Below are 26844 nucleotides of genomic sequence, written 5' to 3'. Positions count from 1 at the left end.
GCACCAGTTGCTACAGGATTTTGCTGTATTTTTGTGCCTTAGGTCAAGCCTTCTCTGGACGAAGCATTTGTCATTCAGGAGCAAAATGTTGCCCTAAACTTCATTGGCTCAAGAGGTGCCAAGCCAGGTGTCACCAAAGAAAAGAGAATCAAGTATGCCAAAGAAGTCTTGCAGAAGGAAATGCTCCCACATGTTGGTGTCAGTGACTTCTGTGAAACCAAAAAGGCCTATTTTCTAGGGTATGTCAGAGCAGCTGCAAATGGATGTTTTTTACTCATGTGTGTGATTGGAAGAATGCCTTGAATAGAAGTTTATTTTAACCTCAGTGTTCTGGATACTCTGGGTATACTTCTGGGTGAACCATGGGGCACTGGTATGTCTTTGAGGCTGAGAAAATGCAAATTTTGATAAACTAGGAAAAGAAAAACAAAATGACCCTCAAATACATACTGGATCTTAAGTTAAATATGATGATGGTGGTGCTAAATGACTTTGTGATACCCAGTTGCATGAATAACATCTAGAAATTGATAACTAAGATGCTGAGAAGTACTGATAAGCTGTGATGTAAACCACTCTCTAAAACTAATAGCAGATTGTCTTGGTCACTGCTTATTGGTTTGCAGATGAATTGTAGCATCAGGAGACTTATGATTTTAAACCTGATTGCATGTACCTAAACAGAGCCTGTATTACACTACTGGACAGATGTTTAGCAGAGGAGGCATGACCATCATGATATAAATATTTTCTTCTCTCTGCCCGTAGCTTGAACTTTCCATGGGTCATCCACCTCAAAGGATGTGCTGAAGAGGTTTCTTTTAGGACAGTGGTATCCTAAAGATCTAGAAAGAGTTCACTGACTTACCTATGAAAGTAATGTAATCTTTGTTGTGAATGTTTGCTGTCAGTTTAAAACATAAACTGTCTTATTTGCTTAGGTACATGGTTCATAGACTGTTGCTGGCAGCACTGGGAAGAAGAGAGCTGGATGACAGAGATCATTACGGCAACAAAAGACTGGATCTTGCTGGGCCACTCTTGGCTTTCCTGTTCAGAGGGTAACTATAACACACACGTTTTCTTTCACGGTGGAGGCATTGCCAACTCTGTGTTTCTAAATCAGACTAACTCTGTTCTGTTGCTCTGTTGGAGAGCCAGTCTTGGGCAACACAGCTTCTATCTGATTGACTTTTTCATTGAGTGGTTGAGTTTCCTATAACAGTAGGTGACCAGCATTGACTTGTTTTGAAGCATATTTTGTGCATGTTCACAAGTAGTTTCATTTGCTTTATTCCCCTCTGCCCCCTCACTCTGCGTACAAATTGCTTCTTTTCAGGAGGCCAGTGACATTTTTTTCAAATAGCCCTGAGTAGGCTGAATTGCACAGCACTGTTTAATCAGATTTCTTGGTGTCTTTCTTTGACAGAATGTTCAAGAATTTGCTGAAGGAAGTGAGAATATATGCACAGAAGTTCATTGACAGAGGGAAAGATTTCAACTTGGAGTTGGCAATTAAAACAAGAATTATTTCAGACGGTTTGAAATATTCGTTGGCTACTGGAAACTGGGGTGACCAGAAGAAAGCTCATCAGGCCAGAGCAGGAGTATCTCAGGTACAGTAAGGGCTCTGTCAGGTGTACAGTTCTTATGGTAAAACTGTTCTCAAGGAAGAGTTTAACATTGCTTAGCAGCTATGCATGTTGTATGTTAACAGAAATACTCTAAAAAGGAGATTTCCTTAGGTGAAACAGATGAAAATCCAAATAGTTGGATCTTCATAGGTGTGTGGTATTTTGTCACCGATTGTTAGCTTTGGCTGTTGCATTCACTGCTCAACAGTTGGTGCAACTCTTGTGAAGACTTTTTTGTTAGATGATATACTTTTGTGTAAATTCCTAGTCCCAAGGGATCATCCAGGAGGATGGATTTCTTTCCATTAGTTATTTCCTGTGCTTCTCAAGCAGTTTAAAAAACTTGAGTGATACCTTATAATATGTAGTATTATAAAGTTATGTATTCTATGGCAAACGATGAGGAGCACTGACTTTATCAGCCCACGATCTTGCTGTGGTATAAGCATGCTCTGGAAACTTCTGCCACTACAGCACTGGTTAGGAGCCTGAGATTCTAGGGGTAGTGTGAGATTAGTGGAGGTGAAGTGAAAAGTGTAGCTAACAAAAATCTGAGCTGTTTTAGTTCTTTTTAAGCACACCATTTCTAGAGAGTGTTGATCCTTTGTGCTAGTGTGTCGTGATGCCTGTCAGCAGCACACTTCTTTGGCTGACTGAACTCCTTCCTTCATGCAGGTGTTGAACCGCCTGACTTTTGCATCCACACTTTCCCACCTGAGACGCCTGAATTCTCCGATTGGGAGAGATGGAAAACTGGCCAAGCCCCGGCAGCTGCACAACACCCTGTGGGGAATGGTTTGCCCTGCTGAGACCCCTGAGGTAATGAAAGCAGGATTTGTGTACTAATTGCCTTTTCCTCATGGTCATTTTGTAGCCACGGCTTGCGATGATCCCTTGCACTTTTTTTTTTGATAATGCTGATGCAAATATTTAGCTTTATAGCTAACTTGGTGGTTGAAAGCATGTTTTGTATGCGCTTACTTGAGGAGTTAAGTTGAAATTCTTGAAACTTCTTGGGGGAACCTCTTGATTTGAAAATGCAAGTTAACTTTGTGTTTCTGTTAGGGTCATGCAGTAGGACTTGTGAAGAACTTAGCCCTGATGGCTTACATTTCTGTGGGGTCTCAGCCATCCCCAATTCTGGAATTCTTGGAAGAGTGGAGCATGGAAAACCTGGAAGAAATATCTCCAGCAGCAATAGCTGAGTATGTGCAAATAAAACTCTTTAAAAAGACTTCAAGGGTTTAGGGTTATTTGGTGGGGTGGGGTGTTTTTTTAATTATTATTTGTTTGTGTTTCCCCTTTCTAGTGCTACCAAGATATTTGTTAATGGCTGCTGGGTAGGAATACACAAAGATCCAGAGCAGCTGATGAATACTCTAAGGAAGCTTCGTCGTCAGATGGACATCATTGTGTCAGAGGTATAAATCTTTACATGTAGAGTTTGTGTGTCCTTTTAGACAAGACAAGATAATGCCTTGATACAACTTTGCAAGTTTCAAGTAGCATTATTTGCAAGTCTCTTTCTGAATATACTTTATGTTGGGTTTATATGGGGAGGTTTTTGTATTTGGTGCATTTGATTTTTTTTATTACATGTTTGATTATGTATATGGTTTGTTGCTTGGTTGTAGGGTTGGTTTTTTAGGGAGGAATGTTTGTTTTTAAAGAGGATCCAGTTGAAAGACAAAACAGTTGAAAATAATTTTCTGAAACGCTTCTGTTTGTAGGAGTGTTAGTCTTTGTTCTGTTCTTCTGATAGTGCCTGGAAAGTCTTTGCTTTAGAGACTTTGGTTATCCTGTTTTGTGCTCTGTGGTTCTGATTCCAAGCTGAGACTTTGTACTCATGGGATGCTGCTGTCTTGCCCAGGTCTCGATGATTCGAGATATTCGTGAGCGAGAAATCCGCATCTACACTGATGCAGGCAGAATTTGTCGGCCCCTTTTAATTGTGGAGAAGCAGAAGTTGCTGCTGAAGAAAAGGCACATTGACCAACTGAAGGAACGAGAGTATAACAATTACAGGTGAGAGACGTTCCTGAAATTCAACTGAAGGTGTCATTTTCCATCTTGGAAGCTGCATGTTCCCTCAGGTTGGAGAGAGGAATGTTTAAAGCTTTGTTGAGCACAAAGATGCTTTCTCTGCCTGGTAGTTTAATCAGTTTTTTTAATCACAGTGAGGCAGTGGTAATAATAAGCCACGGAATTCCTTGTCCTTGTCACTGCTGAAGAGACCCATTTTAGGTGTTAAGTGAGTTGTGTGTTCAGTTGGCAGGATCTGGTGGCCAGTGGTGTAGTAGAGTACATTGACACCCTGGAAGAAGAGACTGTGATGCTGGCAATGACTCCAGATGACTTGCAAGAGAAAGGTGTGGCATATTGTTCAACATACACGCACTGTGAGATTCACCCATCCATGATCCTGGGAGTGTGTGCCTCTATTATCCCTTTCCCTGATCACAACCAGGTCAGTGTACTTCTGCTGGCATGCTGCTTTTAAAGCAGATAGAAAACCCACAGGGGTGTGTGTGTGTAAAGAGCTTTGTGTACATAACTATTGGTCTTCCCTTTGTCTGTCTAGTCCCCCAGGAACACATACCAGTCTGCTATGGGTAAGCAGGCTATGGGAGTCTACATTACCAACTTCCATGTCCGTATGGATACGCTGGCACATGTGTTGTATTATCCCCAGAAGCCCCTGGTAACAACACGCTCCATGGAGTACTTGAGGTTCAGAGAGCTACCAGCAGGTGCGTTGTCCGTTCATGTCCATGGAACAAAAATGCTTCTTTTCTGTTTTGTTTCAAACACGTCACAAATGGTGTGCGGAGAGTACCTGAATATTTAGCGAATGTGTGCAGTTTAAGACATAAGTATAGGTAAAGTCTTAGCTTGTAGTTGGACAGCTAGACTACAAAAAATTTGTTGGTAGTGTTGCAGCTGAAACTACTTCACCCAAAAAACCCTGCTAAAATCGAACTGAAAAAATGCTTTTGCTGTATTGATGTTTGATAGGTTTTTCACAAGGGGTCACTCTTCACTCTCTTTTCTACCCAAGCTTGTGTTTGCTGATACTGCATGTTTCTGTGTGTGGGATGTAGAGATTTTATCTGAGAAAGGGTAGAACATCTTTGCTGTAGAGAGTACTACTTTTGATTTAAAGCAGTGTCTGTCTGGGCATGTGTGCATTCTTTCAAAAGATTTTCTCTGCATATTGTAGGTATCAACTCGATTGTAGCCATCGCATCATACACAGGCTATAACCAGGAAGACTCTGTCATTATGAACCGTTCTGCTGTTGACAGAGGCTTTTTCAGGTAAGACTTCATAAATTTTTTAACTGCTTGGAAAAAAAGTAAAAAAAAAAAAAGCTATTCTGAATTGTCCAGAGGCTCAAGAAAAGTTCTTATTATGCTGGAAGATACCATTCTCCAAATCCCTCCAATTTGAGAAGCTTTTTAATTTTTTTTTTTAATGAGGGTGGAGGGAGCAACACAGTGAAAATAGTGAATGTGTATCTTAGCAAAACACCATGAAACCTGTCTGCCCACTTTGTTTTCTTGATCTTTCATTTTGATCTTTATTCTGTTTAGGGCCCTTTGTATCACAGTTTAATGAAAAAACATTTGAACTCTTCCCTGGTGTATTTTCACATAAGTCTTGCCAGTTACCAGAACAATGTTGCAGTATTTTAGCATAGTGTTGTCTTTATTATTGAGACAGTTGCTACCAGTTAGGATTGGAATGTTCCTCTCCTTAGAAGGAACTGCTGTTGGCACAGCTGGTGCCTGATGTGACTTCATGTATTACAGTATCTGAAAGTACTTTGGTGTGCTGGCAATTGAGGCAGCAAACCAAAACCCTTAAAGCACCAGAAAGAACCTTAACCTAAATTGAAAGTTTTTCACTGCAGCTCCATTGTACTGAGTGTGGCACTGCAAGGTAGCAGTAGAAGCCTAAAAAAGTTTGCAAAATTGCGTGCATAAGGAGGAAAGTAATATGAGAATGATATGCTGAAGATGTGAATAATCATTAGGAATAATAACTACTTCTGAGGTGTCAAGCAGTACAAATGTCTTTGAAGTTCATCAAAAATTAGCATGTTATCTTGGGTACTTTGGCAGTATCTGCAAAGTGACCATCATAATGCCCTCTGAAACTTTAGTTTGGAGGGTTGTTTTTTTTGTTTTCCCCTCCTCAGTGAAGGTCAGATTAACAGGAAATCAGAGGAAAGGTTGTGCAGCATGTGCTCATTATTTGGATTTGGTTGTTATTAGTAACAGTAGCCATAATATGTGAAAATGAGATGTACAGATTATGAAAATGATGCTGGTCTCACTGGAGAAGACTTTATAACTTCCTTTCAGGTCTGTGTTCTATCGCTCATACAAAGAGCAGGAGTCTAAGAAAGGGTATGACCAAGAGGAAGTTTTTGAAAAGCCTACACGTGAAACTTGCCAAGGTAAGATAAAGGAGTGTACGAAGACGCAGTTTTTAAATTAAGGTTTTGTGAGCAAAATGTTGAACTGATTTGGTCTTCATTTTGGGATATATTAATACAGATGTTTCTGTATTTTATAGAAATTACTGTATCAGTTGAGATATTTGCATTAGATATTTTAGCACTTGTCTGAAGTTGAAAGCAGACTTGTTGAATTACTGCAGAACATCAAGAGTCAGTATGTTGAAAAATTTAGGTCTACGTTTTTTTCCCCCCCTCACCAAGGTATGAGACATGCCATCTATGATAAACTTGATGATGATGGTTTGATAGCCCCTGGGGTTCGTGTGTCTGGGGATGATGTCATCATTGGCAAAACGGTCACACTGCCAGAAAATGAAGATGAGCTGGAAAGCACCAACAGACGCTTCACCAAGAGGGACTGCAGCACCTTCCTGCGGACCAGTGAGACTGGGATTGTGGATCAGGTCATGGTAACCCTGAACCAGGAAGGATACAAATTCTGCAAGATTAGGGTGAGCACTGACGTTTCTGCTTTAATAATATTTTGTCTGTATTTAAGTTACCAATTGCATGTTTTCCTGTGGCTTACAGGTACGTTCTGTAAGAATTCCACAAATTGGAGATAAATTCGCTAGCAGACATGGTCAGAAAGGAACCTGTGGTATCCAGTACAGGCAAGAGGTAGTAATTTATTTTTTTCTGTTCTTCTGAAGATTTTATCTGATAAAATCCTAGCATTGGAACTGTCATAAGTGAATTGTGTATGGACTATCTGCTCAGGTGCAAGGTTGACTTAAATGTAGCTATATATCTTTTTAGAAGGGGACACAGCTGCCTCTTACATATTTCAAAGCTTTTTAAAGTCTTTAAAAGACTTAATTTGTATCCAGGCACATACTTTTCCTAAATACGATGTTCTGAGAAGAATTGACTGTATGTTTCCCTCTTCTAGGATATGCCCTTCACATGTGAAGGCATCACACCTGATATCATTATCAACCCTCATGCCATCCCTTCCCGCATGACCATTGGTCACTTGATTGAGTGTCTTCAGGGCAAGGTAAGAACAGTCTGCTATACCTCATGTCTGAGCAATATGAATTAAAATTTGTGGGGATTATTGTTTGCTTTGAGCCTTTTTTTTTTCCTTTGGTAAAGATAAACACTATCTAGTAGGTGTTAATTCACTTAAAAATGATTGTTCTCCAGTTACTTGATAGCAAAAGGATGTTTCTTAGGGAAAATGTACAGGCCTGTAAATTTTATCCAGAAGGTCAGGCCTACCTACAGTGTGCTTTCTCATCTGTAGCTTTTGTTCCAGACATTTTCCCTGACCTAGAAAAAGAAGTAGCAAAATTGTTTATAGTGTGTATTTTTTAAAATATGCAGCAGATAAACACAGCAGGATAAGGTACTACCATTGGCACGGAATCTCAAATTCCAGTATGAAGAGTTACAGCTGAAACAGCTAAATATGGTCTAACCAGTCCTTCAGAAACCTGACAAACTTTTCCAAATCTCTTCTCTGTAGGTGTCTGCAAACAAGGGAGAAATTGGTGATGCTACACCTTTTAATGATGCTGTCAATGTGCAAAAGATTTCCAACCTCTTATCAGATTATGGCTATCATCTAAGAGGAAATGAGGTATAACCAAAGTATCAATTCACTGTAATTTTTTAAAAGTACATTTGAGGGGTAGTAAGGCTCACTATTGCACTGACTTCTTCAGGTCCTCTACAATGGCTTCACTGGTCGGAAAATCACATCCCAGATCTTCATTGGTCCTACCTATTACCAGCGCTTGAAGCACATGGTGGATGACAAAATCCATTCTCGTGCACGAGGGCCAATCCAGATCCTTAACAGACAGCCCATGGAAGGCAGATCTCGGTAAGCATCCCTGTTAGTTTCTGTATGATGTTCTCTCCAGTTTTTAGCCCTGAACAAGTAGTTGCTTCAGTTTTGCAGGTTAATTACCTCACCTTAAATAACCACCAATTTTTCTGTGTGTTTGGCTTAAGATCATGTATTGGGTGCAGGTGCCAAGGTTTCTGTAGCAGGAGGTACTGCTGGGGTGGCCTCTCTGAGAAGGGACCAAGGCTTGCCCTGTGCTGGACACAGCCACTTAGAACTGGCCCTGGCAGCCCCAGTGCTGGCCAGAGCTGAGCCCAGCAGTGGTGCTGGTGGCACCTCTGTGAGAATGTATTTGAGAAAGGGTAAAAAATGCTGTGCAGGAACTGCCGTGCAGCCTGTGGAAAGCCCACGCTGGAGCAGGCTGCTAGTAGGAGGTATGATCTGTGGGGGACGCCTGCTGCTGCAATCTGTTCCTGAAGCATTGTACCCCATGGGAAGGGGCCATGCTGGAACAGTTTGTGAATGACTGTCCCACAGAAGGGGCCACATGCTGGAGCAGGAAAAAATCGTGAGGAGAAAGGAGCAGCCAAGAGGAGCTGTGATGCACTGACTGCAATCCCTATTCTCCCAGTCATCACAGGGAGGGGAGGAAGGAGTAGGGAATGAAGGACTGAAGTAAACCTGGGAAGAAGGTTGGGGAGGTGAACTGTTTAGTTTTGTCTCTGTTTCTCATCATCCTACTCCATTTCTAATGGGTGATGAACTCAATTTCCCCATGCTTGTCTGTGATAGTAATTGATAAGTAAATAATCTCCCTGGTTTTATGTCCACTCGTGAGCTTTTTCATCTTACACTCTCCCCATGTCCTGTTGACATGATGGAGCCAGAGATCTCTTGGGGGACATCTGGCAGACAGCCAAGGTTAAACCCACCACAGATAAGCAGAGGATGACTTAATTGCACACTTCATTTTGCTGTATGGTTGTGCTGTGGCTGTCAGACACCAGCTGTAGAAATGCTCATCAGCAGTCAGTTAATATCTGTTTTCACAGTTTTATCATGTGGTGTTAGAGGAAAATTAATGCACAGCTTTCCTCCTGCCATGAAATATGGATACTTGTTCCACCAACAAGAACTGATTATTTTGCCAGTGAACTCAAAAGTTGAGGGTTTTTTCTCTTCCTTCTAGTGATGGTGGCCTTCGCTTTGGAGAAATGGAACGAGATTGCCAGATTGCTCATGGAGCAGCCCAGTTCTTGAGAGAAAGATTGTTTGAAGCTTCAGACCCGTACCAGGTGCATGTGTGTAACCTCTGTGGAATCATGGCAATTGCAAACACGAGGACTCACACCTATGAATGCCGCGGGTGCCGTAACAAAACCCAGGTATGTGTGGTTTTCATCAGCCATTGTTTCTTCTTGTGGGCAGGAGGAAATGCCACTTGAGTGAAGCAGGAGGATGGGGAAGTAAATATTTAAAGAAGCACCAGAACAATTGCTTATTTTAGTTTCATAACTGTTTTAAGCATTTATAGCATTGTAGTCAATTTGGATGCTTCCTTTATTAATTTTATAGTGTTGGCATGTCACTTGGCAGGAAATGCTGCTCAAGTGTTGTTCAGTGCAGTTTTCAGAGACTTTAAAATGCTTGAGAGCTTATTTTTAGAAGTAAAACTCAGAATCACAGGAATTTAGAGGCATCGCCCTTGTGACTGTCCCATGAAGATATTTATGCCTGCAGAGCTGGGTCCCCACGGGAGGTCTTTTGTGTTGTACTTTGGTGGGTTTTTTTAATTTAATAAAAGCCATGCAGTGCATGCTTGGTTACAGAAGTATGTCAAGGGAAAGTGGTGGCAGAGATAAAAATAGTTGCCTTGAACAGGCTTGTGTTTGTGCTAGGGACTGACTGCTGCAACTGTTAATGATGGCACTGGGGTTACAGAGTGATGTGTGCTGGAAACCTTACCTGCATTTATGCACCTCAGGCATTATGCACACTCTGCTATGCACATGTTCTGTGTCAAATGGCTCTTGTTTGGGATCAGATCCCTTGGCTGCCTTTTTACAATAAAAATGTGTTCTGCAGAGCGGTTGTGTAGCCCCTACAGACAATCTCAGCTTCCTTCTTGCTTTGGTACTGTCTCTGAGCAATTCTTGTTAAATGCTTTCATGCATAACTCCAGATTTGCTTTTAAGCCAAAAACTCAACAAATTATTTGTGTAGAGGATGGTGGAAGTTGATGCTTTATGAGTATTTATCACAAGACTTTTGAAATGTCTTCACAGATCTCTCTGGTTCGAATGCCCTACGCTTGCAAACTCCTCTTCCAAGAACTGATGTCTATGAGTATTGCACCTCGTATGATGAGTGTTTAGCCTTAAAAGGGCTTTTTTTTTAATTATGAGACTCAAGTGCTCAGGTTGTTTCATTTTGTATACATTGCATTCAAAATTACAGTTTTACTCATCTGCTGTGTGCTGTTCAAAGTTACATTTATTTCATGTAAATAGAATTAAAATTTGTAATTGAACTTGTGAATCTATTTGTGTATCTGTGAAAGAAGTGTGCAAGCAAATTTGGACTCAAAGAAAAAGGGAGTTAAGAGGGGACTGATTAGTCAGCTAGAAAAAGCCAGAGCTTGCAGCTTCCAAAATACTAATTTAAAACTGTGCATAAGTGAAAGTTCTCACATCACAGCTCTGCACCATCATCTGTGGAAAAACAAAAACATGTTACACTCTATCCTATTCCAAGGGGGAATATTGCAACTTTGGCAATAGCTTTGAGATCTCTTGGCTGAGGGTGAGACCTGACCTCTCCTTCCTTCCTGCTTTCTTTCCTTCCCTCCCTGCTGCAGGGGCATGATAATAGACACGTTTTTCTGTGCTGAGATCACCTGGACATGGCATACAGACTCTCACAGTGTAGCTATGATGTCTGACAGTTTGTTCCATTAACTTTATCAATAATTTCCTTTAAGTGGCAGTCTACATTTACTTATCACTTAGCTCCAGATGCTTTAGAGCTTTCCTACAGCTGAAGAGAACCAGCTGTAGCAAGTGCTGGGTGTGTGTAAGAAACAAACTGAGGCACTATGCGCAGTACTGCAAGCTCGCGGTAGTTACTGAGAGAGAGGGAGTGAACATTCTCTGTTCTGGGGTATAAGCATGCTGTTCATGGCACAACTCGGTAAAACTCAATTTCATTCACACTCATAAATAAGATGTTTGAAAGGGGATTAGAGATTACCTTAAAACCATTAGCAAAGTTCCCATGCACGATATTTGGATTCATTGTAAGCTCTCATTTCAGTGCCAGGTGCTGCTAATGTTTTTCTAAGGGAAATATTTTAGCTCTCCACAGACATAAGGACTCAAAAAGTCAAGACTATATAGTCTTGACTAGATGAAGCTAGCGGGAATTAAAACTAAAGATTATGTCCAGTAGGGGATTTGGGCAGCACAGTATTCTCTAGCCTTTATTCCGTGCTTTATTCCCTGCCCCTCTGCCTCTAGCAGGGTTGCAGTTACTTTTCTGGCTCCCCAGATTCATTCCTAAGCATATAATGTGGCTGTGGGACTGAGCCATCCTCTGCAGCCTTTGGATGAGAGTGGTTGGTTTGCCACCAGCTTTGCACACAGCCTAGGAAAGAGGACATGCTGTGGCAAATCTCTGAGGTTTAACATCCCAGCATGCAGAGAACACGTCAGGGACTGGAATGTCTGCTGTGCCAACACTGCTCCCAGGAGAGAGGAGCAGGTTCGAAAGCATCCAAACGCTGAAGGGATGATACAAATGTAGGGCTGGAAGCCCACTGGAAGTTGTTCTATAAAAAACCCAGAAGGCATTTCTTAATTTTACTTTGGTATTTCCAGTACTTTACAGCATATGGGGAGTTATTTAACCATCCCTTGAGAACTCTAGCAGCTAAGATTTGCTGGAAAGTTTTATCAAATGCAAAATACTGCATGTTAAACTGGTATTTCTAGGAGGGGGGAGGGTTTGTTGGGTTGTGGGGTTTTTTAAAGCATTAAACAGAGGTGGTCCTTTTGTATCAAATAACAATAAACTGTTAGGGGAGAGAGTTGCTGAGTGCTCATCCACACTTACCAACCTTTGGTCAGGGCTATTTCATGCAGAGTTTCCACAACGTGGATTTTCGCAGAAGCTGTTGCCTCTCCTTTGGCATTTGATGCATGGCACTCATATTCCCCAGCATCCTCTTTGCTCAGAGGAGATATCTAAGGGAAGAAACACACCCCACTCCCCCAGTGAGCATCTTGTGCACTGGTAGAGGTGATTCTGTATCTTACAGAACTTCTTTGTGTCAACCCCTGTCCTCCCCTCTATTCCCCCTCTGATTTTGCAAGTGGTATGCACACTTCTGCATGCTAGACAGAGAAAGGGTACATGCACCAGGTAAGACTGGAACCAGCAGCCACCCTTATCCTTCATCTCTAACTCACACAGGTTGTTTTCTTCTAAATTAATCTAAAATAATCTGTTGCCATTTGTCTCCTGTGCTGTTCTTTGTTCATGGGCAGTTTGCAAACTGCACACTGCTGTCTGTGCAGCCCTGTGCCTACCCAGAGTACTTACCAGCACCCAGCCAGTCACTTCGTGTTTCTCAGGGCCCCCACGGGTCTGGATAGCCAAGTTCTCCCGGTCCCCAGGCAGAAGCTCCATCCTCTGGACGCCATACTGTCCTCGAATTATCTAAACAGAGGGGCAGCAATGGGTAAGAACTCTGGGGCTTGCTTACACTGGAACTGCATGCTGAACCGTACCTGCACACAGATGAACATAAGATATACATGGATGTGTTTTGTGCAGCAGCAGTGTATTTCTAGTGTCAGAGTTTCACGCTATCCTCCATGTAGTGCAGCCACACCAGCCCAGTGCCTCGGCCCTGAGGCTGTGTTCCCCTCACCTCAGCAGCAACAGTGGCCCGGTTTTCTGCTATGGATGGTGCTGGGCAGCGGGCTGTGCCAACATGCCCTGTGCTGATCTGGCCTCGCAGAACTTGTGTGTGTGTTCCCAAGGGTGTGCTCAGCCCTGCCTGTTTCTCTGCAGGAAGCCAGGCAGTCCCTCCTGGCAGGCCCTACATCAGTGGGAAAGCAGCTTCCCCTGCAGTCCATCCCTAGTACCTGAGCCCAGAGCACAGCACAGGATAAGTGGTGCTCAACCCTTGTTACCACCAGGTCAAGCAGTCTCTCAGCCATGAGGAGGTGGCCTGAAAAGCAGAACAGCACTGACATTCAGTGTAAACTCAGCGTCTATTCATAAACAAGCAGAACATGCTGCCTGAGTCAACAAGCCCACACTGGCCCGTCCTAAGCCAGATGTTACCAGCACTGCCAAAATCAACATGCTGCTGGCTACTGGAGCTAAATGACTGCCCCGTGTGGTTCCTGTTCCCGACGTGGGCGATGTCTAGCCACCTCAGCGTCACTGCTGCCAGCAGGGTGAAGGTGAAGGCAGGTCAAGGGACATTCCCTACATGCTCCAAATACCAGGCGCTACTAAGAGAAACACAAGTCCTGTCCTGGCTCGGGATCAACAAGAGTTTATTTTCTAACTAATGTCTAAAAAGTAAGCAAAACCAGATGTTTGGGGGTGGACAGAACTGCAGATATGAGAGAACTCATCAAAGAGGTGTGTTTCTACAGAGGGATCTGCTATGGCCTGTGTGCTTACCAGGCACTTTCAGCTACCTCAGGTTTGCTGTGCTGTAAGAGCTCTTAGCAGGGCCCCTACCTTATTCCAGATGAGGACAGGGGTTGGGATGCCAATGACTTCACAGCTCAGGTAGATTTGTGCTCCTGTTACATTCCAGATATCCTTAGGAGGAGTCACAATGGAGGGTCCTGCAAAAAGGGAGAAAAGCTCTTAAGTCCCAGGTGACTTCAAGCCTGCCTTCACGCTAAGCCTTTTAAGTGGGAGCCAGTCACAGCTTTGAGGATGAAGCGAAGGTAATCCCTGCTAGGAGCAAAGTTCACTGATCCCACATCACAGCACTTCTCTCTCCTAAGTGCCACACACACCCAGCCTTGAGCTATCCAGACCAATGGGCGCTTGCCCCAGATGAAAACCCAAGTGTTGAGCAGTTCAGGTGATGAGCCCTCCTCCTCACAAGGTTGAGGTTAGAAGTAAAATACAGTTTGTATTCTGTTATCTCAGAGGTTAAGCAGAACTGTACCAACTGCTGGCTCTGCTTACCATGCAGTCACCAAGTCAGCTGGCATGGAGGAAAGGACCCCCAGGAGACAGAGTGCATCCCACTCACTCTATCATGCCATGAAGAGCTTGCCCAACTTTGCAGCATCATTTCTCCCAGCACGATTTCAATCCCATGGCTGTGGGCTAGCAGAATTCAGTGTTACACTGTTCCTGTTTTAACTGTGTGCAATGCTCAGCCAAAGAAGGCTGGCTGGGTGGTGACAGAGCTCTCCATGGGCGAGATCTCGGAAGGGAGTAGGTGAATGCAGAGCTCCTTTTTTCTCCACAGAGTTCCAATTCCTGGTTAAATAGTGAGTCACTTCTAACGCAGATCAGAGCAGGGTTGTTTTGCAGATCTCGCTGGAGATGTTTATCCCTCAGGCTGGGAAATGCTGGAGACATAACCCATATCCCAGGAAGGGAAGAAAGGCCTTTTCTGTTCAGTCCCTCTTTAGCGAGGCTGTTTTGCAAAATGCAGCTATAAATTCCCCACAGTAGGAAGTGCAGACCAAAGGAGCACAGAATGTTTATTTCCAGTTATTGATAACTTAAGAACATCACAAACAGCTTTTCTCCCTGTTCCGAAGATGCGGGCGGTAACAGGAAACTAAAGCTCCCGTTACATTCCGTCAGGAAAAGGCATTTCCTATGCAGAAAGGTACTCCAGAGCCAGCCTGACAGAAGCTCCTGGATATACTGGCTCACAGACCACACAGAGCTCATCCCCAGGCCCATAAAAGAGAGGCAGATATGGGTCCTGATGCTCCTTATGGGGTCCTGAATCTGCACTGATTTCAGCCCTGCACTCCACCCAGCACCACTGTTGCAGACAGTGGAATGCAGGTTTCAAGTGCATCCCACTGCACCATCTTCCAGCAGAAAGCTGGTGTCTTCCTCCTCCTCATGATCTGGGGAAAGATCCACACTGGTATCACCAGCCAAAGGGTATCAGCCATGCTTCTATTTTAGTCCAAGAGATGCTGAGGTGGTTCCCTGCTCCTGAGCAGCTGGTGCAAACCCAGAGAAGTGTTTGCTCTCCACTTTCAAGACTTCTCTTTCCAGGAATGACTGTACACAGCCTGCTGGTGGGAAGCTGCTAAGAGACATGGGGTGGCTGCAATCAATATTCCCTGTTACAGAAGTATCCCAGTTCTTATTTTTAACAGGAGGCAGCTGTGGAGAAGCAGAGAAGTTTTATGTGTAGCCCTGGGTGATGGTTGAAACCACACCTAATAGTCAGCATGGGCTGGTTTCCTGGCAGACACCACAACCCAGGTGCTCGTCATCTGCACAGAGATGAGTCTCTCAGCCAAGAAGAGGATTTAAGCAGCGTTTCAACAGCCTGCTGAAGGTTTTCCCCCGAGTACCCCACAGTGGCCAGCCCAGGGCATTACATCGCTAGGATGGGGCCACCTCAGGTCACAGACTCTGCTCCCCTTACCCAGTGCAGCATTTCCTGCACAGCCCAGCTGTTCTTTTTCTGGTGTCTTTTAAACAATAGGGATAATAAGGCGCTTGGAAGCTCTGATGGGACACAATGTCCCCAGGCAGCTCAGCTGGCAGCTCTGTGTGGGACCTCCAGCTGACATGCACCCAGCAAAACCTGCTGCTGCTGCTGTCCTTGTTGTTAACCAGCCCTGCACATGCAAATTTGCTTTCCTAAAGGAGAGCCTGGGACTTGTCCCCAGCTGGCAGGGTTATGTCAGCACCTGTATGACACCATCCTCTCACTGGGGTTCTTCCATGAGGCAGGAAAAACACAAATGCTCCTCAATGATCACCATCTCTCACCACAGAAGATGAGAGATCCTGACTCTTATATTAAAAGCCAGGTGGATTTTAAGGCATTGTTATGCTCTTCCAGGATCCGGCTCAGTTCTCCTCTGGGTGGGAACTGGCAGCATTCAACACACCACTAAATCCATTGCCTGAGGTGTTTCAGTCTTGGTTACCGCTGGGTTTCCCCCTGTGCCAAGAGTTCAGACACCCACTTGCCCAAAGGTGTTTATTCACCCTGCCAGCATGAACAGGTCACACCATGATTTTTCAGCAGTAACTGCTGTCAGGAGAAAAGGGACAAGGAGTTTCTACCCAGCTCGTGGGTGAGGAGATACTGTTTATCTTCTTGGACAGGGGAATTGCCTGCATAGCTTCACAGCAAAGCCCTGTCGGGCTTGGCACAGCAGTCATAGCACAGTGAGAGCTTGGCTGTTGCAAGCTAGTCCTGAGTTTGGGATGTACATCCTGATCCAACCAGGCAGAACATGACGTTCTACATTTGGCTGCAAAATGAGCTGGAAGCATCCACAGGACTCTGCCTGTGTCTGACACAGCTCTGGGAATACACATCCTGAGAGATGCAGCTAGTGTCATGGGAAAAGTCACTGTGCTCTCCCTGGGCATTTGACTTAAATCCATACAGCCAAAACTCTAGAGCTGGGCTTCTTCCGCCACTAAAAATACATGAGAGGGGCCAAGAAGTCATCAAGATTTAAAGTCAAATCACAACCGGCCACAGTAGTAGCTAAACTCTCACCACAGTGAGCTGACACCCAGGTGCATGGCAGTCACCCTGCTTACTGTCTGTGCTGGCCCCACTCATGGGCCCTTCCCACAGTCCCCCAAAGCAGAGATGGACAGATGATACGGAAGCTTGACACAACAGGAGATGCAAGGGATGGCAGAGCCTTGCAAGCACTTCAGAAGATGTGAGGACATTCCCTCCTCCAAGCGCCCTTCTTGCTTCAGGAGTTCTTGTGAAGGGAGCAAAGCCAGGACTGGAAACAAGCCCACCTTGCACAGGGCAGATGTCCTGATTCTTGCCAGCGAGGAGCCCCCACTGCCATCATCCTACAGCCAGCACCTCAGAGGCCTTGCTGCTCTGTTGGCAGCACTGCCTACAGGGGGATGGTTTCTCCCTCAGCTTCCTTCAGGCTGAAGACCTGAGGGCTGCACCTGCCCATAAAAATGGTCACTACCATCAAGGTGCCTGAGTAGTCCCTGCTGTTGTGCCAGGGACACTGGATGTACAGATGGTCCCTGACTGCACAGGAGCTCCCTGACCAAGATGACAGCCCAGGCTGTTGATGGAGATCAGCTGCTCTCCACAGGCACTTCAAGCATTTCCTCTGTGCTCTGCCCATTGTTTGTAAAACAAACAACTCTCCCTGGCCCAGGAAGGAGCTTTTTACAGAGCCCCAGAGCTCATTCACCCTGGGACAGAGCCTGAAAGCACTTTTTTCTGCAGTTTGCAGGGAACTGACAGCCTGTGTTATGTCAAGAACAGCAGCTGGAAAGGAGTTCCCATTGTTGTGTGTAGTTGCTTTTCTGCCACAGCAATGTGCACAGCAGAGCCACTGACGTCCTCGATGAGGATATTATTTGGCATCTGTTCCTGACACCCCACCTATACCAGGCACCCCTTCTGTGCCCAGCCTCAGCTAGCTGAGACCTGGTGTGTCCCAGCCCATCCACTTGTCCCTCACTTATACCTGGACAGTCACTCACAGCTGAGGGTTAGCAGGTCCTCACCAATCTTCCTTTGGTGTTCACACATACAATCAAATAAAAATCACACAGCAAGCAAAGCAGTAATTTTTTTGCTAAAATCAAGGAGCTACAGGTACGTGACTTAAGGCAAAAATCAGCTGGACATTAAGAACCGTGGGCTATGTCCTAGTGCTTGGGAGTGTGTGGAAGCCCAGACCATGAACACACAAACCCATGTACCACATGCTGAAGCTCACGTGGGTGTCAGCCTGGCTCCCAGCCAGCCCTCCTGCACACTCCACTGCCCTGCCACAGCCCCAGGTTACACACAGAATGGGAACAGCCCCTGAGAGGACAAACCCAAGCAAAAGCTGAACATTGTTCACTCTCACAAGCTATTGCAAGTCTGAAAATAAACCCTCCTCAGTCTCCTAAGTTCTGGTAAAGCACTTTCCCTTCAAAATTACTTTATATGGAAAAAGGGAAACCTTCCATATGCAACATCCAGTCATTTTAGCTGGCATGGCCTCAGCTGCTCCCTCCCAGGTCAGTGCCCTGTGAGAGGCGGCAGCAGATGGGAAGTGCAAGCAGCTCCCAGCCTTCCCCACTCCCAAAGCTGCCTGCTGCTTTCTGGCAGATCTACAAGCCTCATCTGTTACCTTCTTCTGAAGGCATTTCTCGTCCTTCTGTAATCTGCCTTTGAAGAGACCAAAGAGTTAGAGAAGGAAGCGGGTGTTGGATGCTGTGTCTGTTTGGACGCTCCCCCTCAGACTTCAGCAGGCCCTGGAAAGGCTGCAAACACAAACACAGCTTTGCCCCAAGCCCTGGAGACTTGAGACTGAGCCAGCGTGAGGAAGGGTCCTGGGCCATTCTGCCATGGAGCACCTCCTGCTTTCCACACCACTGGGGCCAGCGTGGTGCACACCATTGCCACTGGAAATCCCAGCCCTGCTGTTTGACCATGGTTTGGGAACGCTGCCTTCAGAGACCTTGGGCATGACCTTCATGTCACAGAATCATAGAATGGTGTGGGTTGAAAGGGACCTTAAAAGCTCATCTACTTCCATGAGCTAAAGCCTGGAAAGAATGTGAAAAGCTTACAGTGGCAGACACAGAAAAAAAGCATGGCAGCATTTATGCATGGAAAAGCAAGCAGGGCTTTCAAAAATCCGACCTGATTAGACCTGTTACGCAGTAATCTCCTATTTAGTTCTAACCTCAGTCAACCTCAGCCCAACAAAGGATTAAACACATTTTTTTTAAAACACAGCATGCCTTTCCAGCAACAGAAAAAACAAACACAGGGTGGAATTTGCTGATCAGTAATCATTCCTTCCTAGTGAATTTGGGTATGCTGTGATGATTGAGAATGAAGACATAGGAGAAATACAGGATCCACCTGAGCAGTGAAGGTTTTGCATAGTCACTGACATACTGTTGCTCTTTAGGACTCTGGCAAGTAATAAATCAAACAACTTTCATAGTAGCTTTTAACACTGTAACCATAAAAACTCAAGCTCCAATGAACCAAAACCTTTTCAAATAGTGGAATGCCTTTTAAGGAGGAATTTATGACCTGTGCTACAGTAGTGGAAGCCCCCAAAGTTACACATGAATTTTAAATCACCAGTATTTTTGAACATTGAGAGCAGTGAATAGCAGTGTTCAGGAGTTGGTCATGAAACACAACAGAGTCCAGGAAGGCTGGATGTGTTTTAAAAAAGGAATTATTAAATATTCAAAAGCAGACTGTCCCCAAGTTAGAAAGGGAAAAAGATCAGCCTCATTATCCAGAGAACTAAGGCTAGAATTTAGGAAAAATATAAAAGAGGAATCTATCATCTCTGGGAGAAGGGTCAGGTAATGTGTGACAACTATAAGGCTGTTGTGACATCAAGTAGGAAGAAAATTAGAAGGGCCAAAGCCCAACTAGAAATTAATTTGGCTGCTACAGTTAAAGACAACAAAAAAAGTTTCTATAAATACATTGGCAGCAAAAGGAGGGTCAAGGAGTGTCTCCATCATTGGTTGAATGCAGAGGGTAGTGTAGTGACAGGATGAGAAAAAGGCAGAGGCAGTTAACGCCTTCTTTGTCTCAGATATCAGGGCCAGTTGTCCTCAGGATACCCATCTCCCAGAGGTGGAAGTTGGTGATGGGGAGATAAGGGAAGCCCACATAATCCATTAGGAAATGATTAGTTGTAAGAGAAGGGAATACATGCGACCTCATCCCTGATAAGTAACAACTGCGTTAATTACCCAATACAGCCTCACCCCTGATAAGTCATAGCTATAGCCAGTACAGGTAAGTGTGATAAAAGGGAGTGGGTTAGCTGGTGAGGGGAGATTATGAAGGAGGAGGAACGTCGAGGAAGAGGGAATTGTGAAGAAGATAGATCCTGGGGAGAGAGAATTCCTGCTGTGAGGTCCGTCTGGGTCTGCAGTTAGAGCCTGTTGTTGGAACCTGCAGTCACAGTCTAGCCAGGTAAAAGCCTGCTGAGTCTGCAAACCAGTACCTGCAGTCATAGTTTAGCAGGAAATAACCAGCAGTCAGAGGCTGCAAGGGAAGGCTGCAACTCCCACAGCAGGAGCTTGCTGCAGCCAGAGTCAGTGAATGGTTGGAGTCACGATGGCTGAGCTGTAAAGAGGAATAAACCAGGACCCTTTTCATACTGTGATAAACAATAAGTCTGTGTCTCGGCTCATTTCTACTTTTCTAACAAGAGGGCTGCTGCAACAATTAGTGACCTGCTGTGCCAGTTAGATGCTCCCAAGTCTGTGGGCCCTGATGGGATCTACCCCAGAGTGCTCAGCCACAGACTCTCAGGATGCAGCACAAAAATGCTGGAAAGATCCACCTACAAAAGCAACATTTTCCTTTGCACTGGAAGACAGCAGGTAACAGGCCACGGCTGCAAAGACCCCCACTCCCACCTGATGAAGAAACTCAAACTAGATTCCCAGGAGAATCAGGGAACTTGGTTCATTTCCAACCACAGATGACTTAGCAAAAGCTTTTCTAAATCTTTCCCTGGCAAAGACAAAACGACTTATGAAATGTGTATATTCTTCTAAGTCCCTTAAAATCCAGAAAGGGAAGAATGGGATGAAAGAACTAAGTAATCTGAGCCTCTGATTAACAAATCTAGAAGAATTTCTAGCAAAATGTGCCTGACTATGAACTATGTTTTGTGGTGTCTAGAGCTGGGAGCCTTTGTACTTAAGGCAGCTGTATCAGAAGAAGATGAGCTAATCTCTGTGATAACAGCAGTCTGCCATTTCCCACTAGGCTTTTTTTGGGTTTTTTTTTCCAAACTCCTGTTTTTGTTCTATTCTGGTATTGGATTAAAAAAATAAAAACCACCCTCAAAACTGAGTTGAAGCTGACCTGTGGGAACTTGGCACTTCTTTGTTTCCAGCACAGATAAACCTTTATGGAACAGTGAAGCATCAGCAAGGCAAAATCACTGATGGGGTAAATTGACAGGAATTTGGAAGTGATATATTTGTCCCTGAGGCTGCCAGTCTCCACAAATGCCTGGCAGTCACAATCCTACATCTATCAGCCTGTTTTTTTAAACCTTGTGGACAGCAGAGAAACCTTGGACCCACCTTCTTCTGAGCCTCAGAGCTGGTATGTGGCACCTTAGCAAAAAACCCTGCCATGAGGGATGCTGCCTGGGCTTCTGGGAAGCCAAATCGATATCTCTCTGAGGGGACAGCACAGCTCCAGTGACTGGGATCTCCTTACTGGTGAGATTTAGACAAGTTTAATGCTGATTACAGTCAGCTGTAAAAGAATCTCTCCTGGTTCTATTGTTCATCTGTAGCCTGTGGGAGGGATCCTGTGAGCCCTCATCATCCTAAGGAAAAGCCCTGCATGTTCCCTTTCATGGAGCCACACAGTTTTAAACCACATTCAGATGAACAGAAATAAAGCAGACTTCTTGGCAAGCCAGCAAATTCACCCTGCACACAGAGAGGCCCTGAATTTCTACCCCCGGGAGGTCTTTGTAGGTAGGTACAAAGCAGCACCAGTTCCCCTGAGAGTGAAACACTGTACTCTGAAGTCAGCTGAGAGCTGCTTTGTGGTACACTGCATTTGAGCAAGAACAAGAGTTTGGCTTCCACCAAGACAGAAGGGAGCATAACACAAAGAGAAAGCCTTGCCTGACAACAGCAAAACAACCTGGAGACCTCAACCCTGTTGGAACAAGCATTAGGGACTTCAAACCATATAATGAGGCAGCTTTGGCAGTATTTCCAGCATCACAACACATATCTCAAAGCAGGTATTTCCTGGTAGCTAAAGATAAGAAAGACTCAGGGGTATTTCTCCTTTCCTGCACTGGTTAGGCAATAAGTTGGTGCCTGGTATTTTTCAGCTCAGAGATCATCATCAGGAATCCTGATAGCTTTTTTTTTTATGGAGCTTGGTGCTTTGAGGTTGGTTTTCTGCCTGGCTTGAGCTGAGCTGTATAACCCTAATTCTTTATGCCAGCTGGCTTTGCATGGCAGTGGGTACCACAGTCCTCCTGCCCCAGGTCCTAGCTGGCTGCAAACAGCCTCAGTGTGTGCACTGCAAATTGAATTTCAGCCTACATTCCTGAAGCCACCAACTCCTTAAGAGGCACTTCTGAACATCTGTGCACAGCTGTGTGACAGCAGTGACAGAGGGCAGCTCCCCCGCTGTCAGAGCAGCCTCCCCTCCTGCCAAGGGGCCACCAGAGGAGGCACCCCAGACCGCCCGTACCTGCCCCACCAGCAGGCTTCTGCCTTGTGTCTGGACCTGCCCTGCCTGCGAGACCTGGCAGCAGACCTGAGCTGCAGTTTCATAGGTAGAGAGCAAATAGACAATCTGTTCAAAGGCAGTGTTGGAACACAGATGGAAAACTTCACAGCATCCACCTCCTGCATCCTCAGCACTGCCATTAGCTACAAAGAGGCTGCTGGGACACACAGTGGAGATGGGATGTGGGTAGTTGGTGCCTTGTCAGGGAACAGGGCAAATCCAGGGCCATCTCTGAGTGCCAGTGTGAGGTCAAGGCAGGAGCCCAGCCAGTAGGGTGCACCAGGGCATCACTGCCTGCTCCTCCAGAGCAAAAAGACACAGCTTTTTCTGCTGGGACAGCACCAAGACCAGTCAGGCAGCCTCAAGGAGTTGGCAGTCAAGTAGGATGCCTTTTCCCAGACATCCCCAACAGTTGCCCACACAAACCCACTCCAGAAAGGACCAGCTGGATCTCTCCATCTGCCAAGTGCAGGTAGAGCAAGGGTTCTTTCCATCCTTTCAAACTCTTCTCAACTGTGTTTTCCTGTGCCCTCCAGCAGGAAGTTTTGGCTGCTGCAGAAATACATTTTTCTGCATGGCTTCGTGATTTTTGTGCAAAACACAGATGTCACATCTGAGAGATCTGGGAAACAACCAAGGACAAGGTCAAGGCGAATTCTGCAGGGCTGAGAACATGCTCATTTCTTTTGCTATTTAACATCAAAGAAAGATCCAACAGGATGTGCAAAACAAGTCTTCCCTCTCCAGCTCCACTTGAACAAAAAAAATTTTAAAAATCCCAAGAGCAATCAAACACAGCTAGAACCCACTGCTGGAAACATGTTTCTGGATCTCTTCTTATATACTACCTTGAAAGGCTCTCTTGGACTGAAAAGGACATGCGAGGGCATGCAGACACCTCAGAGCCCATCTTCTATAAGCAGGAAGCCCAAGTGCCCTGTCAACCAAGGACTTCTTTCTGTGCAAAAACTGTAAAAAAACCCGACTGATCCTGCCTGTTTATGGTCTCCCTGTGCTGGACCCCACCCGAGATACTGCCTTAAGGAGATCGCATCTGTTTGTGGTGGAAAATGGCAAAAGCCAGAATTTCTACTGTTTAACTACCAGAATATTCAGGTCCTTCTAGAAACCTAGAAAAGCGCCACCTCCTTTCTGGAAAGATGCTGGAAAAGGCTCTATTCTGTCAGGCTGATGAGATGGATGTTCTCTCCTGTCAGTATTTCAAAATCCATGTGAAGATTACAACTTCCCACCCAAAGCTCCTAACTGCCTGGAGGCCCTAAGGGACAGAGTAATACTTCCAGATGTCTGGCACGGTTGTGGGATGAGCCCCTGCCTCTGCTGCAAACCACAGAGCAGTGCGTATCACCAGAAGGCCCATGGCACAAGGGAGGTTCATGCAGCTGAGGGAAATCTCTGAAGGGTCAGTTGTGACACCACTGCTGAGCAGCCCACATCCATCCTGCTCCTTTCCTTGAGACGCTGGGTCAGAACTCACCCAGCAGCAGAAGCCAAAAGAACAGGTCCCCAAAATGATGGAGGACAGAACGTTTTGCCAGTTGCTCTGCACCATATGCTCCAGTGAAATACTCAAACAGATGTAACAGCCCACAACAGTATCTTGCTACAGACCTGCACACCTGAAGAGACCCTCTCCAAGGAAGGGATGCAGTTTGTGCATGGAATGGCTGTCGCACTCTGAGACCCTTCTTCAGCAAAGCTGCTGCTGTGAGGATCAGAGGACAGAAAAGGTCTTGTGGGACGTATTGGAGGCTGGCAGGTCAGTGGCCACATCCCCTTCCACACCCCCTGCCAGTGGCTCATGTTTGCACTGACCTCCTCAAACTTTGTCTCCATAGTCGGGATCAAAGTCCCACCAGATCAAATCAGCATCCAGTCTGGGACAGACACTAGGAGTGCAGCCAAGGGTTGGGATAGTACCTTACAAGTATCAATACCTGTTTTGCAATGAATTCCCACATTACTTTGGGCAAGACAAGTGAGAACACAGACTTCTTCTCAAGTACACACCTGAAACATGACATCTTTCAAACCCATCTGCTCACTTGTCTGGGCTGGCAGAGCCAAGAAGCTGCATGCATTTTAGGACTCCCAAGGCAACTGGGCAGGAAAAGCTCCTTCCAAATACTAGACAGAGGTATGGACTGAGGCCATTCTCATCTCATTCCACATTACCCTGAAGGCTGAAATTCCTTCCTTCCAGGAGTTAATACTGTACAACACTGGTTTTGGCTAATATGTAAGCCTAATGTTTTGGACAAGGTTTGTGAAAAGCTACCCAGGGCAATTAATGGGCAATATCAAAGTGCATAACCCAATCCTCACCCAGTCTTTCATGCCTGCCTTGGGAGTTTCAGAAACACTTTTTTGCAAGCATACTTGGCCTCAGTTATGAGAAGCAAAGAGAAGGAGGAGGTGGAGGTTGTGACCTGCACATACTGTGTTTATGGGAACACTCCTCCACCAAAACAGCACTGGCGCTGCAATCTTGTCCTTGAGATGTCTGGTATATGGTTTGCATGCTATGTCTTACCCCTCCCTCCCACTCAGCAAAAACCACTCTCAGAGGCCAGAATTTCTAGTAGAGGCTCCGCAACAGAACAATTTCTTCCTTGAGCGCTATCCCTAGGAAAAAGCCTGGGACAAATCAAGCTCCTGGTCAGAAACGCTGCAAGTGCAAACCACTATGTACAGCTCACAAGAATGTCACTGAATGTTTTAATTTTGAACCAAAGCAAGCCAGCGAATGTTTGCTCTGAACTTCTGTGGCTTTAACATCCATTTAATCATTTCCTTTCCTCTCTGCTTGCAACCATCCTGGGCAGAACACTCCCCTGGATAGCTCACCCCTTTTGTTCCATCTCATAACAGCCCCAAATGGCAAGCTTCAGGCAAAGTAAGAAAAGTGAGGGCGTGTAGTTCCAGCACCGCTGGAAGCCAGCAGTGAGCGCCCAAGTTCGTCTGAGTTTCTGGGGCTGGTCCGAAGTGTTACTCAAGCTCAGGCAGCGCCATCCGACTGGGACTCTCCAGTCCATTTAAGGTGGGTCTGAAATCACGTCCATTTTACACAGAAGCACCCTGAAGGCATAAAACGCAGGAGGAGCACTCGGGAGGTGCGGCGTTTGCCCCGTGAAGCCGGGCAGCAGAGCGCACATCCCCCGTCCCGCACCCCGCCCGCCCCGCTCCCTGCCCCGCACCTTGCTCGCAGGCTCCCTTGCTGCGCTGGCTGATGGCGGGCTCGCCGCGGCTCTGTGCGCGCAGGCTGGCGGCGCGCAGCTGGCAGCCGCTGCCGTAGGTGAGCCCGTCGCTGCCGCACACCGGGTAGCGGCTCTTGCAGAGGCACACGCCGGGCGGGCCGGCGGCGGGGGGAGCCGGGCCGCCCTTCGCCTTGCGGCGCTGCCGGCTCTTCACGCACTCCAGGCCGGGGGCGCAGCGTCCCCCCGCAGCGCCGCCGCCGCCGCACGCCTCGCCCTCGCCGCGCCCGCACTGCCAGCAGCAGCCGCAGGCGTCCCGCACCCGGCCCAGCGGGCAGCCCCGCGCCGGCAGCGCCGGGCACCGCGCCGAATCGCAGGGCCCGCAGCCCCCCGCCGCCGCCGCCGCCGTGCCCGGGGCGGGCGTCGCCAGCGCCGCCAGCAGCAGCGGCAGAAGCAGCAGCGGCATCGCGGAGGGCGGCATGGCGGCACGGCGCCGCCCGCCCACGGCAACCGCTTAAGCAGCGGCGGAGAAACTCCTCCCCGGCGGCGCCGCCCCGGCCCCGGCCCCGGCCCCGGCCCCGGCCCCGGCCCCGGCCCCGGCCCCGGCCACGGCAGCGGGGCACCGCCGCCATCCCGCGGCCGCCGGACGCTCCGCGCCCCCGGCTGCGCCCTTCGTGCGCCGCTCCTCCCGGCTGTCCCGCGCTTAGCTCCGGCATCGCGTCTGTTCCCTCTTCTTCCAGCAGAAAGGGACCTGTGGGAGCGGGCTGACAGCCGGCTGAACAACAGCCCTGTGCCCAGGGGACCAAGAAGGCCAGTGGCATTCTGGCCTGGGTCAGTAAGTGTGGCCAGCAGGATCAGGGCAGAGATTGTCCCCCTGTACTCCTGTACCTGCAGTGCTGTGTTCAGTTGTGGGCCCCTGACTTAAGAAGGACATTGAGGTGCTGGAGCGTGGCCAGAGAAGGACAACAAGACTTGTGTCTATCGAGAACGTGTCTTGTGAGGAGGGTCTGAAGGAGCTGGGTTTGTTTAGAAGGTTCAGTGGGCACCTCATCGCTCTCTACAGCTCTCTGAAAGGAGGCTGTAGTGAGGTGGGGGGTCTGTCTCTTCTGCCCTTCCTGCAGTGAATGAATGAGAGGAAAAGGCTTTAAGCTGGGACACAGGAAATTCAGACTAGA

At 46.5% G+C, this 26844-nt stretch overlaps 3 protein-coding genes across 5 annotated transcripts in view; 2 read left to right on the top strand and 1 right to left on the bottom strand.

Moving 5' to 3' along the window:
- Nucleotides 1–10484, top strand: part of POLR2B (RNA polymerase II subunit B) — a 16660-nt gene extending 6176 nt beyond the window's left edge. Inside the window, exons 8-25 of the mRNA XM_063421550.1 lie at nt 43–239; nt 942–1061; nt 1430–1616; nt 2310–2453; nt 2700–2839; nt 2944–3055; nt 3505–3659; nt 3903–4101; nt 4216–4384; nt 4855–4951; nt 6002–6096; nt 6361–6611; nt 6691–6780; nt 7052–7159; nt 7631–7744; nt 7830–7990; nt 9144–9339; nt 10240–10484. Of these exons, the coding sequence (XP_063277620.1) occupies nt 43–239; nt 942–1061; nt 1430–1616; nt 2310–2453; nt 2700–2839; nt 2944–3055; nt 3505–3659; nt 3903–4101; nt 4216–4384; nt 4855–4951; nt 6002–6096; nt 6361–6611; nt 6691–6780; nt 7052–7159; nt 7631–7744; nt 7830–7990; nt 9144–9339; nt 10240–10329 (2625 nt within the window). The 3' untranslated portion in view covers nt 10330–10484. The remainder of the gene's footprint in view (nt 1–42; nt 240–941; nt 1062–1429; nt 1617–2309; nt 2454–2699; nt 2840–2943; nt 3056–3504; nt 3660–3902; nt 4102–4215; nt 4385–4854; nt 4952–6001; nt 6097–6360; nt 6612–6690; nt 6781–7051; nt 7160–7630; nt 7745–7829; nt 7991–9143; nt 9340–10239) is intronic.
- IGFBP7 (insulin like growth factor binding protein 7) lies at nt 10430–26188 on the bottom strand. 2 transcript variants are annotated; one of them, XM_063421562.1, is made up of 5 exons: nt 25673–26188; nt 13712–13821; nt 12554–12670; nt 12065–12195; nt 10430–10665 (listed from the first exon to the last, which is right to left on the bottom strand). In XM_063421562.1, coding segments are annotated over exons 1-5 (837 nt in total). In that variant the 5' UTR covers nt 26151–26188; the 3' UTR covers nt 10430–10664. The 2 variants fall into 2 exon arrangements, with proteins under 2 accessions (XP_063277632.1, XP_063277631.1); XM_063421561.1 differs by having other exon boundaries at nt 12069–12195; nt 25673–26186.
- Nucleotides 25163–26844, top strand: part of LOC134563551 (probable E3 ubiquitin-protein ligase HERC3) — a 24036-nt gene continuing 22354 nt past the window's right edge. For both annotated transcript variants that reach the window (XM_063421557.1, XM_063421558.1), the window contains exon 1: nt 25163–25515. The gene's annotated coding sequence lies outside the window, so the exon portion shown is untranslated. The remainder of the gene's footprint in view (nt 25516–26844) is intronic.

This window comes from Prinia subflava, chromosome Z, assembly GCF_021018805.1.
Source record: "Prinia subflava isolate CZ2003 ecotype Zambia chromosome Z, Cam_Psub_1.2, whole genome shotgun sequence".
Taxonomy (NCBI): Eukaryota; Metazoa; Chordata; class Aves; order Passeriformes; family Cisticolidae; genus Prinia; species Prinia subflava.
Note: the sequence above shows the minus strand (reverse complement) of the source record. Positions and strands in the feature narration are given on the sequence as shown.